The sequence below is a fragment of the Bison bison genome, unplaced genomic scaffold (assembly GCF_000754665.1).
Source record: "Bison bison bison isolate TAMUID 2011002044 unplaced genomic scaffold, Bison_UMD1.0 scf7180017864300, whole genome shotgun sequence".
NCBI lineage: Eukaryota > Metazoa > Chordata > Mammalia > Artiodactyla > Bovidae > Bison > Bison bison.
Genome location: NW_011494872.1, coordinates 1,389,493 through 1,408,422, shown reverse-complemented (window position 1 = coordinate 1,408,422; position 18,930 = coordinate 1,389,493). Strand labels below are relative to the sequence as shown.

The window sequence follows — 18,930 nt, the reverse complement described above, 5'->3', positions numbered from 1 at the left end:
GGGGCTCCTGCCGGCAGGACACCCCGCTCCAACCGTGACACCAGGGCTGCAGTAGGGGGTGCCCCCAGCTCCTAAGCCCCCCAGAGCACCAGACCTTCCAAAGGCCACGTCCAGTTCTTCAAAAGTTAAACAGGAAGTGGTCCAAACTGGATGGCTAATGCAGAGAACGGCCGAGGGGTAAGAACAAGTCAGCAGAAGGCCCAGTCCTCCACCTTCCGCTCCTCGGCCATCACAGAGTTCACGTGGCGGGCGCCAGCCTGGAGCTCAAGTTCTGCTCCCAGGGCCCCAAATAGGTCCAAAGTGACGCGTTCTGAAATCCTCCCTGGGAAAGGAAAACCTCCTGGCCATGCGACTTACGGCTGGTTCAACCTGTTTCTTTCAGATACCATTGTCCTCATCGCCTCCATAGCGGTCGTTTCTGCCAAAACTCAGGGTAACATCTTCGCCACGTCGGCACTGCGCAGCCTGCGCTTCCTGCAGATCCTGCGCATGGTGCGTATGGACCGGCGCGGCGGCACCTGGAAACTGCTGGGCTCCGTGGTCTACGCGCACAGCAAGGTGAGCTCCGGCTTCCGCACCCGCGGCCGCCCTGGTCGCCAGACTCTTCGAAAGCAAACTTGGGCTTTTCAGAACCTGGATAAAGCCATGCGAGGACACAATGTGGATTATGTAAAAGTCACCATAAATATCCAAGCAGTAGTCAAACACATGAAATCATGCTCAGATTTTGTTTTTTGTTCCTGTTTCAAGTATCTTTCACCTCTAAAAAATCTCTCATTCTTTTTATAGCTATAAGGCTTCCCTCATAGCTCAGTCGGTAAAGAATCTGCCTGCAATGCAGGAGACCCGGGTTTGATTCCTGGGTCGGGAAGATGCCCTGGATAAGGAAATGGCAACCCCCTCCAGTAGTCTTGCCTGGAGAGTCCCAGGGACAGGGGAGCCTGGTGGGCTGCCGTCTATGGGGTCGCACAGAGTCGGACACGACTGAAGCAACTTAGCAGCAGCAGGCTATAGTCCATGGGGTCGCAAGAGTCAGACATGACTTAGTGACTAAACCACCACCACCATTACCATACCCAAGTAGTAGTCAAAGACATGAAATCATACTTAGATTTTGTTTTTGTTTCTGTTTCAAGTATTTTTCACCTCTAAAAAAATCTCTCATTCTTTTTATATCTAGGAATTAATCACAGCGTGGTACATAGGATTTTTGGTTCTGATTTTTTCATCTTTCCTTGTCTATCTGGTGGAAAAGGATGCTAATAAGGAGTTTTCTACATACGCGGATGCTCTCTGGTGGGGCACGGTGAGTGAAAAAATTTGGTTTTATTTATGGGATGTTGTGAGATGTTTCCTTTGAACACAGTGCAGTGATTCCCATGAGTGGTCTCAGTAAAACTATAAATGAACTTCCAAAAGGGAAATTTTGTGCAAATACACAGCACTTATAATTATCTGAAGAGTTGCCTCATCTGTTTAGGTCTAACAAAGTTCTCTTACAAATCAACTTACTGCTTCATGCGTGCCAGTCTGTTGCAAAATAAAAACGAATAATTTTTTTAACCTTGATTAAAATGTTCAGGGGCTCACTTATTTGTTTTAACTTTGTGGAGCACAGCTTTGAAGTACAAATTGTTGTTTGTCACTCATCAGAAAGTTTATCTGAGGCTTTAAAAGAAGAAATAGTAGCTGAACAAAAGCTATTAGTAAAATTGTGGTACAAAAAGGGAAAGAGAAAAGAGTGGTAACCATCTGTGAGATCAGAGATTACAGATACTGTGTTTCAAATTTTTCTACTCTTCTTCCTTTATATTGTTAAAGGATAGTTTTCCAAACAAATAAAAGTTAAAACGTGACTCTCATACACATAGAAAATAAAGCATGTGTAAATATTTTAAGTTATTATCAATGAAGGAACTAGGAAGATGTTATAGCCAGTTCAGAGGACTATCCCAAGAACAGAAGTGTATACAGATTAGGAGTACTGAATGTGCAAACAGAGGCAAACCTGGCTGCTTCCACAGTGAAAGCAGGAAGTCAGAGGAACCCCCACCAGACAGTATTTATTTACATATCTATAGACAAGAATTATTTTGCATTCCTGCTGCAACTTACACTATCATAAAATAGCTCAAAGGCCATGAAAGGTGCAGAGCCTGCCCCATAAAATCAGAAATCGATAACCTAGAAGAACGTACTCCAAACAACACATAGTTTTCCACTGAAACAAAGATTGTCTTTCTATTGTAAAGAATTTATTAAACAGTCATTGAATTGTGTACCCTAATAAGAATGTTTTAGGATAAAGGAATGCCTTATACAATGTGTAAACTACATTTCTTTTTATTTTATTCCTTAATATCTTCCAAAATGGTGAAAATACAACAGCAGTTAGAGTTGTCTGAAGTCTCTTTGGTCCAGTAAATTTGTTCTCCTATAAATCATTTGTAATATTTCTTGAGTGTTAGATTGTTGCCAAAATAAAAATGCATCATCTTCTTAAACTGTGATTGAAGCATTAGTAAGTTTGTTTGCCAGTTTGCTTTGTGGAGGTCACTGCTGGACTATTCCGCTATTTGTCAGAAGCTCGTCAGTGAGAACTAGAACTGTCATCAAAGACGAGGATAACTCATCAGGGCTTGAAGTAAGCAGAACCTGGTACAGCATAGCAGCAATAAAATGAATAAGAATCAGAAGCATAGTCGTTTGAAGATTAAGATTCTTTTTCCTTAGATTGTCAGAGCTAAATGTGTACAAGATTGTGCCACTGATAACAAAGCATCCTGTTGGCTTCATAATTTGATTTCCAACTCCTTGCCCTCCCCCACAAGCAATAATGACCACTTTGAAAGAAGGAAAGTGGAAAACCCAAAAGAGAGCTGTCATCTGACATGCCTAAAATACTTTTTATGTGCTGAGAACGAATGAAAATGTATGACTCATAGTGGGGATAAACTGAGTAAACTGAGCAAAAAGGAGGTTTTTCTAGCCAGCAAGGAGAAGACAGCGATTTGAATTTTAGTTTTTGCATTGCTGTGAAGCCCCTAATGTGGCTGAATGACTGAGACCCTTGGGTGCCCTCTGTACCGAGGTGCAGCTGCTGGTGCATCCACCTGGCACCTCTCTAGCCGTCCTTCCATCATCTTCCTTTCTCCTTCCTACTACTCTCCTTCCTACTTATCCCCTTCCTACTAATCTCCTTCCTACTGCATTGTGTGTTGAGCGTGTGTGGGAAACTCTCAATGTACTTAGTCACCAGCTTGTTTCTTTGCCAGAATAACCCACGTAGCAGGTTTCCAAAGGTCATCTCTGTGCCTTCCAGGGAAAAGCAGCATCTATTCATTGATTTCAGGGCAGCAGTGCTATTCTACTGAAGTTTAACCTGTACTTAGGGCTTCCCTGGTAGCTCAGCTGGTAAAGAATCTGCCTGCAATGCAGGAGACCCTGGTTCGATTCCTGGGTAGACAAGATTCGCTGGAGAAAGGATAGGCTACCCACACCAGTATTCTTGGGCTTCCCTTGTGGCTCAGTTGATAAAGAATCTGACTGCAAAGCGGGAGACCTAGGTTCGATCCCTGGGTAGGGATCAACCAAGGGATCCCTGGAGAAGGGAAAGGCTACCCACTCCAGTATTCTGGCCTGGAGAATTCCATGGACTGTATGGGGTCGCAGAGTTCGACATGATGGAGTGACTTTCGCTTCACTGACTCTGATGCTGGGAGGGATTGAGGGCAGGAGAAGGGGACGGCAGAGGATGAGATGGCTGGATGGCATCACCGACTCAATGGACATGAGTTTGGGTAAACTCTGGGAGTTGATGATGGACAGGGAGGCCTGGCATGCTGCGATTCATGGGGTCTCAAAAAGTCGGACACGACTGAGAGACTGAACTGAACTGAATCTGTACTTAGCAGAATCTTTGAATGGCCTAATTATATCTCTTTCTAAAAAATAAAAAAAAAATCTAGTCTTGACTACAGAAGCAAAAATTTTCTAAGATACTGAGCTTCCAGGAATAAAAAAAATGCCTTGTTGGTCCATAGTGGGTTTGTTGATATTAGCTAACTCATTAATGAAATTCTCTGAAGCCATAAAAAGCGAACAAGAGAACTTACTAGTTCTGTCCTTATAAGAAGAACATATACTAGGTCTCCAATATAAAGTAAAACAAATATAGAATACTCCACTGTGCTTAGTCACTCAGTTGTGTCCAACTCTTTGCAACCCCATGAACTGTAGCCCACTAGGCTCCTCTGTCCATGGGGATTCTCCAAGCAAGAATACTATAATGGGTTACCATGCCCTCCTCCAGGGGATCTTCCCAACCCAGGGATCAAACCCAGGTCCCCCGCCCTGCAGGCGGATTCTTTACCATCTGAGCCACCAGGGAAGCCCAAGAATTCTATAATGGGCTATCATGCCCTCCTCCAGGTAGTCTTCCCAACCCAGGGGTTGAACCCAGGTCTCCCACACTGCAGGCGGATTCTTTACCAGCTGAGCCACTGGGGAAGCCCAAGAATACTGGAGGCCATAGCCTATTTCTTTTCCAGGGGATCTTCCTGACCCAGAAATCGAACCGGGGTCTCCTGCATTGCAGGCAGATTCTTTACCAGCCGAGCTACCAGGGAAGCCCATGGAATACTCTACATTTTATTATATATTAATGAAGACTTCAATGAAATCTTTCTAGTTAGAACTGTCCATGTTGCATGTAATGCACACCTTGCTAATTAAGGAAACATCTGGAATATAGGGAAATGAAGGAAATGAAAGAATCCTGATTTGATGAGTTTCTTAGTGCTGGGCTTTGGTGAAAAAAAGGAAATCCCCATTTATTAAAAAAAAAAGCCTGAAGTAGTGATATATAGTTTAAAATGCAGTTTATAGTCTATGGATATAGTATTCAGTGAATTCTAAATATTATATGCAAAACTTTTCTAAGAAGAAGATACTTTCCCCAAACCAACTTTAGGAGGAATGCATAGTGCGATCAGCACTGCTCAAAGCAATAACAATTCAGAGAACTTTGGTCCCTGTAAACTATTCCCATAATAGATGACAATACTCAGCCCATAGTCCATAGAAAGAGCTGGTGTTAAGCCCCTGGCAGGTACCCAACCGCAGATGGGGGCTGCATGAATGGATATGGGGAACCTCTACAGCAAAGGAGCAGAGACCAATGTCCTTCCTGACAGACCTACAGCTTCAGGGCAGAAGGGTTTTGGGAATCAGAGTTTCATTGAACAATGTTCTGGACTCTGAAGGAGCAACCAAAGAGGTGTTGATGACGGACGTTGATGAGGCCAGGCAGCTATAAGAGGAGAGGTCTTCTGATTGTTCGGTGGAGCTCTGCTTAATGTCACTTCCTATTATTATTATCTTTCTTTTCAGTTACTTCAGGTTTATTCTGATAATCAAAGAACAGGTTTTCCTGGAGTTATTTTTTATTATGAGCTCCTTCTTCCCTGTAATTATCTTCCCTCCTTTTGATTTGATTTAGATTTATTCTGAAATAACTTAAGATACCATCCTCCTAAAGTAGTTTTTCCTGGTAATGACCCTATCCTTGAAGGCCAACTTGTCCTTTTTTTATTTACCACTCTTACTGTGTTGAAGATGGTGTTATGGGTTTTCTTTAAAGATCCAACAGCAGCAGATGGTATAAACCTACTCTTGAGGTTTATATAGCCTCCACCTGAGACCTGTGCTTGACATGATTCCTTCAGACATGTAGAGGATTTGGCGTTGGCCAGTTAGTCCTAGAATTTGCTCTTAAAAACCTCACACTTTTCCCAAGCAACAATATGGGAGGCTCTGTATGTAATGCACACTCAACAGGTTATGCAGCCCATATGTGTGCCATGAGTTCATCCCCCTACAAAATCTAAGAATAGGAAATGGTGCCGATTTGTGGAAAGAGCAAGGATACCCTTGTCCTTGATAACACTGGTCACCTTTCTGAGAATCAATTTCCCCCCCGCCTTCCAGGGGGTTTACCAGGACATAGTGTTCTCTGCCACCTCTTAGAAGCTATTGGTTTCTGACTCAGTAAGTCTGCTGGTACAGTAAATAGAAGTGTTTCTTACTACCAATGTGAGGCCTGATGGAATCAGAAGCTTTACTTCCAACTATTCAGGATTATTAACAACCAAGTGAAAACTGAGACATACACCCCTGGCAATATTTTCCATACAGTCTAGTGGTTATTAACCTCTCCAAGCCCCATTCCTACCTTTGGGGCATTTACGGGGTATATTGGGCATGAATCCCTGGAGAACTCTTTCCTAAGACATCTGTTCTTAAAATTGGCACATGTGCAACTCTGGACACTTTTGTTAAGTGTTATTCTAATAGTATTGAGCACATGCTGTATTTAAAAAAAAAAACAGTATTATAGTCAGGAGACCAGGGTTCCAACCCCATCGTTAGTGTTAGTAGAGATGTGATATTAAGCAATTGTTTAATATTGCTGTAAAACTGAGAAAATAATAGTACCCAAACACAAAGTTGCTCTCTGTTTCAAATGAGACTAGGACGTGTGGATTCACTTTATCCAATACTAGATAGTTGTGACTGCCACTCTTATTGCTTATCTGACCACAAGCCTGGGAGAACAGTAGGGAGTGCTAATGCCCTGAGCCCTTGCCACAGCAGAACTTGAGTTTCATGATGCCACCACCATGGAGTTTCCAATGTGTAAAGATTGAAAATCTTTCTGACCTACTAGTTCAAGATGACCAAATGTCAAAATTAACTTCATAGATTCTATGACTACCTACTATCTGAAATTGTATGCTCAGGAAGTAGCCCAAGAGATTACTTGGGCTAAGAGAAGAGAACAGAGAAGAAAAGAGACTAGAAAGAAGAGAAACAGAGCAGAGAGGAGGAAAGAGCAGGGAGGGAGAAGGAGATTGTTGACAACTGTTGACAGGAATCTTCCCCCTTAAAGGCCCCCTTAGAAATTGCTGGAGGGAATGTAAGTTGTGCACCCACTATGGAAACCAGTCAGAGAAGGTGATGGTACCCCACTCCAATACTCTTGCCTGTAAAATCCCATGGACAGAGGAGCCTGGTAGGCTGCTGTCCATGGGGTCACTGAGGGTCAGACACAACTGAGCAACTTCACTTTCACTTTTCACTTTTATGCATTGGAGAAGGAAAAGGCAACCCACTCCAGTGTTCTTGCCTGGAGAATCCCAGGGATGAGGGAGCCTGGTGGGCTGCCATCTATGGGGTTGCACAGAGTTGAACATGACTGAAGCGACTTAGCAGCAGCAGCAGCATGGAAACCAGTACAGCTATTCCTCAAAAAAAATTAAGACTAGAACTACCACATGATTCTGCAATTCTACCCTAAAGAAAATAAAAGTACTAGCTGGAGAAAATATATGCACCTCATATTCTATTTACAATAGCCAAGATTTACACTAGCAGTGCTGTTTACCATAGCCAAGACATAGAAGCAACCTAAGCACCCATCAACAGATGAATGGATAAAGAAGATATGTTTATATATACAGTGGAATATTACTCAGCCATAAAAAAGAATGAAATGATGTCATTTGCAGCAACATGGATGGATCTAGAGATTATCATACTTAGCAAAATAAGCCAGAAAGAGAAAGACAAATACCATATGATTTCACTTACATGTGGAATCTACAATACAAAACAAATATACAAACATAGCCAAACAGAAACCGAGTTACAGATACAGAAAACAAACAGGTGGTTGCCAGAGGGCAGAGCAGGAGGGAGAGGGAAGAAATAGGTGAGGGAGACTGAAAGGTACAAATAAGTGAGTCCCAGGTATAAAGGCTACAGTGTGGGAAATATAGCCAATATCTGTGCAGTGTCTTTGTATGTGATATCGTAGCTAGACGTACCTTGGTGATGGTTTCAAAATGCTATAGAAATACCAAATCACTGTGTTGTGTAACAGGCACTAACAAAGGGCTTTAGGTCAATTATGGCTCAAAACAAACAAATAAACTCATAGAAAAAGAGACCAGATGTGTGTTTACCAGAGGCAGGGAGTGGAAGGTGGAGGAATTGAATGAGGATGGTCAAAAGGCACAAACTTCCAGCTCAAAGTGCCATGGACATGATGTACCATGCAATAAGTATAATGAGCTCTGCTGTGCATTATATATGAAAGTTGCTAACAGAGTAAATCCTAAGCGTTTTAAAAACTATATATATATATACACATATATGTATATTTATATATCCATTTCTTTAATGCTGTATCTATATAAGATGATGGGTGTTCGCTGAACTTATAGTGTTAATTATTTCATGATGTGTTCAAGTCAGGGCATTGTACTGTGCACCTTAAACTTCTGCAAAGCTGTGTGTCAATTATTTCTCAATAAAACTGGAAGAAAAAAAGATGAAAGAAAATAAAAATAATTTTAAAGAGACCCCCCTTAGGGGGAAATTATACTGTACTGTGGAAATCTACGAATAGTCTATTTTTAATTTGCTCACATAAATGCATTAGCTATAAACAGCTATTCATACCTGTGTTCTGCAAACCAGACCAGTAAATATTTGTTGATTTGTTGCTTGAAGAAAAGAAGGTAGGTTTATATCTCCTGGTCTCTAATTAATTGTGCTATTGAAAACAATTAACTGTAGCCTAATCTATGTCTAAATTATAACTTGAACACAGCACCTGTCTCCCATTAAAGAAAAATACTGAGGAAAGCTTGGACCCGAGTTTACATTTGTTGTGCAGTATGATTCCTGAGGGAAAAAACACTTGATTGTTGAACCCACTAAGAGGCCCTGAGCAGACCTCCGACTTTGCTACCATAATTACTCCTTTCTGCCAATATTTGCAACCCAAAGACTTTCAGAAAATCTCTCCTTACCTGCATGACTGCAGTTGAGGGCAAAACTTCCTCTGAGCTGCTCCCACATGCTGCAGCCCCTTCCAGTAAATGCCCACCCGGAAGGACAGCACGAGCCACAGGCACCACCAAGCCCACTGGTGAGGCCACAGGGGAAGCAGGCCTGTCCTTCTTGTCCCAACCCTTCCCGTCAGGCTGGTCTGCCGGCTTCCACCTCTAGTCATGAAGTGTGACAACCAATTAAAGTATTATTTTGCTAAAACAACACTGCAAGAGATATTGGAACATTTAAAAAATGTGTTTTTTAATTGTTTAGGGACTTCCCTGGTGACTGAGATGGTAAAGAATCTGCCTGCAAAGCAGGAGACCTAGGTTTGATCCCTGGGTCAAAAAGATCCCCAAGAAAAGGGAATGGTGACCCGATCCAGTATTCTGGCCTAGAGAATTCCACGGACAGAGGAGGCTGGCGGGCTACAGTCCATGGGGTCGAAACGAGTCCAAAAGAGATATTGGAACTTTTTATAAGTGTATCTTTTAAATGTTTGAATTCAAAACTTTATAACCTTTCCTAGTCAAAAGTCAATGAGTATGAATCAGTAATAAGTAAATATGTATATAAATACATAAATTTTCAAAATTTCACTAACCAGCAGATGTTAAGAGCATAGATCCTAGGGGCTCTGGAAGGAGTCAGAAAATGGAATGACACTCAATACAGTGGGTTTCCTCCAGGCCTGATTTTTGCCAACTCCTTAGGGTCACACATGGCAACTATAAGCAGGTAATTCCTTCCAGGAGCTCCCAGGGAAGAGGGTGTCTTTGGGGCTCTCTGTGAGCCCACCTTACTCTAGCTTTACATCCAAATTAGACCAGTTACTGCAGCTCAGTCCCTGGAGCTGCACGTGGCTTCTGGAACACAGAAGTGGGTGCATTGCTGAGCACAAGTGTGGGAGCAGAGACCCAGAAAGGCTACTCAGTTCATGTGCAAAGGATCAACTGAGAAAGCTTCCCAGGGCCTTCCAGTTACTGGGGAAAGGGAAGAGACATAAGGTAGCTGCACTGGGGTACCTCAAAGACAGCTTGACCTGAAAGCCCAGAAAAATCAGCAGCCTTCCTGCAGACTAGTGCCTCAGAAGGTAAAGAATCCGCCTGCAATGCCGGAGACCTAAGACTTGATCCCTGGGTCGGGAAGATCCCCTAGAGAAGGAAATGTCATCCACTCCAGTATTCTTGCCCGGGAAATCCCATGGATGGAGGAGCCTGCTGGGCTACAGTCCATGGAGTCACAAAGAATTGGACATGACTGAGAGGTTAACACTTTCACTTTCCTGCAGCCCTCTTCCAGGATGGTTTGATGGAATGCAAGCTTCCCTGGTGGCTCAGACAGTAAATAATCTGCCTGCAGTGCAGGAGACCTGGGTTCAATCCCAGGGTTAGGAAGATCCCCTGGAGGAGGGCGTGGCAACCCACTCCAGTATTCTTGCCTGGAGAATCCCCCTGGACAGAGGAGCCTGGTGGGCTAAAGTCCATGGAGTTGCAACGAGTCAGACATGACTGAGCAACTAAGCACAGCACAACCAGAGGTTGCCTTAGAAAGGGAGCAGCCAGGTCAAGCAGGGGGGTCAGTGTGATGCCCCCTGATAACAGCAGGAGGCCCAGTTTCCCCCTTTGCAGCCATAGGAAGCAAAATGATCTGCCCACAGGCACAAAACAGGAACCCTCGCCCCCGCTCCCTGGCATCCTGGTGCTAGATCCTTCCCCAGCCTCACCTTCAACAAAAGGCCCCTCAGCCCTCAAGCAAGCAACACCCCAGCGACTGTGAGGTCCAGCAGAGGAAGTGGCTGCTCCAGACTGGGCTGTGGGCCACTCCAGCTCCTCCTGGCCTGGCCCTGGTGGCACAAGGAGAAGGTAGGAGGGTCTCACTATCCTCCACCCCAGGCAGCCCAGGTATGACTCTCAGGGTTCATGACACCTCCTCACCAGTGCCATTAGAGGGGCAGCCCTGAGTTCAAAAGGAGGGCGCGGCACTCTTAACTGGACTTAGTACGTGGTCACTTTGCTGTGTCTGGAAGCAGCAGATTAAAACCCACTCAGAGCCCCAGGCCCAGGAAAACAACTCAGATGTGTGACTGGAATGGAAAGCAGACAAAGAAATGCAACATTATTGCTGTGACCAGACCATGAAATTTCTCCTTCCGTTTATTATTGTTAATAAACTACTGGAAAGGATTAAGCTGTTTTGCAGAAAAGGTGTGGTAGATTAAACTCCTTCCTGCATATTTAAGGTTATGAACCTGTCATGAGATGTAGCCAGGAGTGTTTTATCTGCAATCAGAATCCCTTCCAAGACTGCCAGGGGCATCTGGTTCGCTCAGCTGCTGTTTTGCACAACACGTTCTTTCTCACACCCTCACAGCCCAAACAAGCCCTCCCCGTTCCAGGCCCTTCTCTCCCCGCAGGTGATCCTCCTTGTCCTTCACTGCAGGTGATGAAGCCACCGTGAGCTTTTCCAGCCCAGCTCCCTCTTCACGTTGTGTCCACACAGTCTCCACCCTGTGGAGGATACATTCATCCACGCGACCAAGGCTAGCCCGCCACCATGTGCCCTTCCCCTTGGCTTGCTGTTGCTGCTTAGTCACTGAGTCATGCAACCCCATGAACTTTCATCTGCCGGGTTCCTCTGTCCATGGGCTTTCCCAGGCACAATAGTGGAGTGGGTTGCCATTTCCTTCTCCAGGGGATTTGCCCCACCCAGGGATCGAACCCGAGTCTCCTGCATTGGCAGGCGAATTCTTTACCGTCTGAGCCACCAGGGGAGCCCCTGTCTTGGGTATCCCCCACCATAAAGCCCCCACTTCCCCTCTGCAGACTTGGCCTCTCTGCAGACAGGCACAGATCCGTCCTAGAAATCCCCACCTCACGTCAGAGATTCCCAGGAGTTCTCACCCCAGTTTCTCACTCTGTTTGTTACCAATGTTCTTGAAAGCGTTCTTTATTTGTTTACTAAACACTTACTGAGGTCCTGTTACTTTGCGGCAAACTTCATGCTAGAAAACAGAGTAAAGAAACAGTCCTTCCTTCCAGTTGAGGAAATGCGGCTGGAGGGAAAGCAGAGTAGACCACCCCTCATGATGGGAACCAAGAGGAAATGAGCAGGCCAGAGAGAAACCGGAGGCCCTGCCGTGGACAGTGGGCAGGGGGCCTCTCCGAGGACAGTCAGCTTAGGACAAGATCTGCAAAATGAGAAGGAGCCCTGGCAAGGGGGAATGGCTGCGGGGAGAGGCTGTGCAAGGGCTCTGCGGAAGGATGGCCTTGCCCATTCAAGGAGAGAAAGGACACTGTGGTCAAAGTGCAGTGAGCAGAGGGAAGCCCAGGGCGGTGTGGGGGTGCCACGGAGACAGGGTCACGTTCTCCACAGCTCGGAGCTTAGAATTTATTCTGAATTTGGTGAACAGCCATTGCAGGACTTTTAGAGAGGAGTAAGAAAATAGCCTGTGCAGGTGTGTGGAGAAGGAAACAAGAGAAACAGGAACAAAAGCAGAAAAGGCAATTGAGAGATGACGGCTCATGGTCTTCAAGAGCCAGGACGTGGAAACAACCTCAGGGTCATGACAATGGATCAGCAGGAGGGGGTGGTGTACACATGAGGGGCCTGCTACTCAGCATGGAAAGTGAAGAAACTCTGCCAACTGCAGCCACGTGGATGGACCTTGACCTCTAAGCCCAACAAGTCAGACAGGGACAGATACTGTATGATCTCACTTATATGTATTTAAAAACAAATAAAAATGGGCATAGAAGGAGCCTACCTCAACATAGGCCCTATATGATAAGCCTACAGCAAACGTTATTCTCAGTGGTGAAAAACTGAAAGAATTCCTAAGACCAGGAACAAGACAAGGGTATCCACTTTCATCATTATTATTCAACATAGTTCTGGAAGTCCTAGCTACAGCAGTCAGAGAAGAAAAAGAAATAAAAGGAATCCAGATCAGAAAAGAGGAAGTAAAGCTCTCGCTGTTTGCAGATGACATGATACTGTACATAGAAATCCCTAAAGATAATATCAGAAAATTACTAGAGCTAATCAGTGAATTTAGCAAAGTTTCAGGATACAAAATCAATACACAGAAATCACTTGCATTTCTATATATACTAACAGTGAAAAATCATAAAGAGAAATTAAGGAATCAATCCCATTCACCATTGCAACAAAAAGAATTAAATATCTAGGAATAAACTTTCCTAAGGAGACAAAAGAACTGTACACAGAAAATTATAAGACACTAATGAAAGAAATCAAAGATGACATAAACAGGAGGAGAGATATTCCATGTTCCTGGGTAGGAAGAATCAATATTGTGAAGATGACTATACTACCAAATGCAATCTACAGATTCAATATGCTCCCTGTTAAATTACCAATGGCATTTTTCACAGAACTAGAAAAAATATTTCCCAATTCATATGGGAACACAAAAGACCTCCAATAGCCAAAGCAGTCTTGAGAAAGAAGAATGCAGCTGGAGGAATCAAGCTTCCTGACTTCAGATTATACTACAAAGCTACAGTCAGCAAGACAGTATGGTACTGGCACAGAAACAGAAATATAGACCAATGGAACCAGATAGAAAGCCCAGAAAGAAACCCATGTACATATGGGTACCTTATTTTTGACAAAGGAGGCAAGAATATACAATGAGGCAAATACAGCCTCTTCAATAAATGGTGCTGGGGAAACTGGACAGATACCATGTAAAAGAATGAAATTAGAACATTTCCTAATACCACACACAAAGATAAACTGAAAATGGATTAAAGACCTAAATGTAAGACCACAAACTATAAAACTCTTAGAGGAAAACATAGACAGAATACTTGATGAAATAAAGCAAGATCCTCTATAACCTACCTCCTAGAGTAACAGAAATAAAAACAAAAGTAAACAAGTGGGACCTGATTAAACTTAAAAGCTTTCACATAGCAAAGGAAACTATAAGCAAGGTGAAAAGACAGCCCTCATAATGGGAGAAAATGATAGCAAATGAAACAACTGACAAAGGATTAATTTCCAAAATATACAAGCAGCTTATACAACTCAATACCAGAAAAGCAGACAACCCAATTAAAAAGCGGGGAAAAGACCTAAACACACATTTTTCCAAAGAAGACATAAGGATGGCTAACAAGCACATGAAAAGATGCTCAACAACGCTCATTATTAGAGAAATGCAAATGAAAACTACAATGAGATATCACCTCACACCAGTCAGAATGGCCATCATCAAAAAGTCTACAAATAATAAATGCTAGAGAGGGTGTGGAGAAAAAGGAATGCTCTTGCACTGTTGGTGGGAATTTAAATTGATACAGCCACTATGGAAGACAGTATGGATATTCCTTTAAAAACTATGAATAAAACCACCATGTGACCCAGCAATCCCACACCTAGGCATATACCCTGAGGAAACCAAAATTGAAAGAGACACATTTATCCCATTGTTCATTGCAGCACTATTTACAATAGTTAGAACATGGAAGCAACCTAGATGTCCATCGACAGATGAATGAATAAAGAAATTATGATACATATACACAATGGAATGTTACTCAGCCATAAAAAGGAACACATTTGAGAGCTCTAATGAGGTGGATGAACCTAGAACCTATTATACAGAGTGAAGTGAGTCAGAAAGAGAAAGATAAATATCATATTCTAATGCATATATATGGAATCTAGAAAATTGGTCCTGAATAATTTATTTACAGGGCAGCAGTGGAGAAACAGACATAGAGAATAGACCTATGCACGTGGGGAGAGGGGAGGAGAGGGTGAGATGTATAGAAAGAGTAACATGGAAACGTGCACTACCATATGTAAAATAGATAGCCAACGGGAATTTGCTGTATGGCTCAGGAAACTCAAACAGGGGTTCTGTATCAACCTAGCGGGATGGGATGGGGTGGGAGATGGGGGGGAGGTTCAAAAGGGAGGGGATATATGTATCCTATGACTGATTCATGTTGAGGTTTGACAGAAAACAGCAAACTTCTGTAAAGCAATTATCCTTCAATTAAAAATTAATAAATTTAAAAAAAACAGAAAGAGATGAGATTCATGGTTACAGCAGGTTTGGGAGGTGGAGTGGAGGAAGGTGGTTAAAAGGTACCAGCTTCCAATTAGAAGATAAACCAACACCAGGGATGTCAGTGCCACAAGGTGAGTGACTGTAGGTGACACTGCTGTGTGACATGCAGAAAAGCAAAGAGTAAATCCTAAGAGTTCTCATCACAAAAAGAAAAGTGTGACCCTTGTAGAATATCTCTGCAGAATGATGGATGTTCACTAGCCCTGCTGTGGTCATCATTTCACAGCAAATGTAAATCAAACCACCAAGCTATGTGCGTTGAACAGTGATGCACGTCAACCGTCCCTTAATAAAATCTGGGAAAAGTATAGTAAAAAAGAGGCTGCTACAGAGCCTGACCTACCATGGCGCCCACGAGGACAGAGAGGAGGGAGTGGACTGGGAATATCGAAGCATCGTAACCTGCTGAGGGATTCAGAGAGGGACCTGTGGGGAAGGAGCAGCAAGGGTTCCTCGAGGCTTCCAATTGAGCAGCCCATACACGAGGTTTGTGAGATGTTAGTTCCCTAACCAGGGATTGAACCTGGGCCCTCAAGGATTTCCTGACAGCAGTGTTCTTGATTGGGAAGGGATGTAATTGGCACAGCAGGCTGGGGGTAATAAAAGTTCTGTCTTAAATATATTAAGTTTAAATGACTGGGCAGCATCCAAAGAGAAGTATCCGTTGCAGATATGTGGATCCAGAGCTCAGAAGAGTGGTCTGACCTGGAGGCAGAAACTCAGTGTGTTCCTCATAAAAATGGCATTTAAGTCTTGAGAACGTTTCAGATCACCTGGCAAAAGAGAGAAAAGAGGAGATAGAAGAGAAAGGAAAAATGAAAGAACAGAATTTTTCAAAAAAGAGAAAAAGACCCAGAAGCAAACCTTAAGAATCTAATATTTGAAGGTTGACTGGTGTAGGATGAGCCACGTAAAAGAAGCTGCCAAAGATGTAAAGCTATGACAAACAGCATATGAAAAAGCAGAGACATCACTTGCCAACAAAAGTCTATATAGTCAAAGCTATGTTTTTTCAGTAGTCATGTATGGATGTGAAATTTGGACCATAAAAAAAGCTGAAAGCCAAAGAACTGATGCTTTAGAACTGTGGTGCTGAAGAAGACTTTTGAGAGCCCCTTGAACTGCAAGGAGATCAAACCAGTCAATCCTGCAGGAAATCAATCCTGGATATTCATTGGAAGGACTGAAGCTCCTTTACTTTGGCCATCTGATGCAAAGAGCTGACTCATTGGAAAAGACCCTGATGCTGGGAAAAAATGAGGGCAAGAGGAGAAGCGAATGACAGAGGATGAGATGGTTGGATGGCTTCTCCCACTCAAGGACATGAGTTTGAGCAAATTCTGGGAAATCATGAAGGACAGGGAACCCTGGCATGCTGCAATCCACGGAGTTGCAAGGAGTTGGACATGCCTGAGCAACAGCAACAATAAAGAAGTAAAGGGAAAACCATGAAAGTAAGGCAAGAAGAGAGTTTAGGAAGGGTGTTCAGCTGAGCGGGATGCTTTTGGAGGGTTTACAGCACAAAGTGTCCCTTCCATTACCATTTCTGCCTCTCAACAGGTTTCCCTCCTCCGAAAGCTGGGGAAGGTGACATGACCAAGACGGCTGCTGTTAGAAACCACTGGCGACCCTGTCCCTGTGTCTACCTCTCTTCTCAGTCCTCATTCTCCTTGTTTTCCATGAGCCTGTGACACCAGGGCTCACCTGGTCTTCTGTGAAGCTGTCTTCTCCATTGAGTTTCCATTTACATAACCCATTCCTAGTCCTCCTACTTTTGAAACAATATACTCCTCTGGCTTTCCTTTTCCTTCTGCCCCTTAATTGTGTGGGTTTCCTGAGGAGGTGTCCTGCACCCCTTCTTCACACTCTTTGCTACCTCATGACTTCACAGAGCTTCCACAGTCACTCAGCACCTGATTCCAAAATCCACATCTCAAGCCAACCTCAAGTCTTAAGACGCAGGCTCTCCTTCTTAATTCCTTGCTAATATGGCTTCCCCAGGTAGCACTAGTGGTAAGGAACCCACCAGCCAATGCAGGAGATTTTAGAGATAAGAGTTCTATCCCTGAATCGGGAAGATCCCCTGGAGGAGAGCAGGGCAACCCACTCCAGTATTCTTGCCTGGAAAATTCCATGGACAGAGGAGTCTGGTGGGCTACAGTCCATGGGATGGCAAGAGTCAGGCATGACTGAGCTCACACACACACAAACAAACACAAACACACACACACACACACACAGAGAATGTCTAGATCAGCCACATACTGATATTTGAAAAGCCATCATTGAAAGTCACTCTTCATCTTTGCTCCCGAACCCTTTCCTTCTTGTCGTCTTTCTATTTATGGGGCCACATCTTCCACTTGAAATGTTCAAATCCTGTTGGTTTGGTCGTCACCTTCCTTCTGGATGATCTGTGGATATGCTACTATTGCTCTTCTTCAGCTTGTCTCTTTACTCTCCACCTTGTACCATCCCACTTCCACTGTTCTGATTCAATCACCCCATCATTCTACCAGGTCAGGCTTGCCTCGTCTGTCCTGGAGCACAGCCAGAACTCTGTTCTAAAGCACACAAGCAGCCCCTGGAGCAGTTTATCATCAGGGAGACAAGACCCAGGGATCATTTCTCAGACACTCCCTGGTCTAGCATTAGCTAGCTCCAGTGCAGCTAAGTACACATTCCAAAACCCACCCTGTTTATCCCACTGCTGTGCAGCTGTTCATCTGTATCCCCTCCCTGGATTACTCTATCATCTCTGTCTCTCAAAATAGTACCCCTCCTTCAAAGCCTGGGTATGATGATATCTTCCCAACAAAGCTTCTGCAACTCGCCCAAGCTAGTACTAATCTCTTTGAATTTGAGCAGCAGATTATTTGTGCTTTCAGCATAATACCTGTCTTGCCCTATTTTGTGTTTTAATGATTTGTGTGTGACATACTTCCCTTCTTATGCCCTAAATATCTTAGGACAGGAGCCATGCACCTCTCATTTTTGTTCCACTACAAATCAAAGCACGCACCCTACACACACCAGGCCTTCAGGAAATGCCCTCCAGGGAAATGAGTGGATAGACTTAATTAACACAAATTATTGTTTTGTGTACTGATCCAGTCCTAAAGCCAAAGAATTGATGCTTTTCAACTGTGGTGTTGGAGAAGGCTCTTGAGAGTCCCTTGGACTTCGAGGAGATCCAACCAGTCCATTCTAAAGCAGATCAGTCTTGGGTGTTCTTTGGAAGGGCTGATGCTAAAGCTGAAACTCCAATACTTTGGCCACCTCATGTGAAGAGTTGACTCATTGGAAAAGACTCTGATGCTGGGAGGGATTGGGGCCAGGAGGAGAAGGGGACGACAGAGGATGAGATGGCTGGATGGCATTACCGACTCCATGAACTTGAGTCTGAGTGAACTCCGGGAGTTGGTAATGGACAGGGAGGCCTGGCGTGCTGCAATTCATGGGATGGCAAAGAGTCGGACACGACTGAGCGACTGAACTGAACTGAACTGAAAGCCATGGTGCGATCATTCCTATATCACTGATGGTTATCCACTTACTAATCTAGCCTTTCTTTGAATGCACTTAGGAAAGATGGAAAATCGTGTTATAAGGGAGGAACAAGTATGTACGTTACTCCCTTCCTTAAGCAAAGAGTTCTGTTATGTGTCATGGAAAATTAAAGCACAGTAATAAAATGCGCCAGCCAGACTGCTTGAATAATGATTTAGTGGAAACTGTTCGTGAGTCCTGACTTCCCTCTCAAGTACTTAAGCTGCACGTCCTGTTTATTTGTTTTTAGATAACATTGACCACGATCGGTTATGGAGACAAAACCCCCCTGACGTGGCTGGGAAGGCTGCTGTCAGCAGGCTTCGCACTCCTGGGCATTTCTTTCTTTGCACTTCCTGCTGTGAGTATCTTTGCAA

The 18,930-nt window shown here is 43.9% G+C and overlaps 1 protein-coding gene across 1 annotated transcript in view; it reads left to right on the top strand.

Annotated features, from left to right (window-relative positions):
* The window catches only part of KCNQ5 (potassium voltage-gated channel, KQT-like subfamily, member 5), a 248,204-nt gene that overhangs the window by 113,292 nt on the left and 115,982 nt on the right, over positions 1-18,930 (top strand). Inside the window, exons 5-7 of the mRNA XM_010851279.1 lie at positions 383-558; positions 1,181-1,306; positions 18,804-18,914. Coding sequence (XP_010849581.1) covers positions 383-558; positions 1,181-1,306; positions 18,804-18,914 — 413 coding nt within the window. The remainder of the gene's footprint in view (positions 1-382; positions 559-1,180; positions 1,307-18,803; positions 18,915-18,930) is intronic.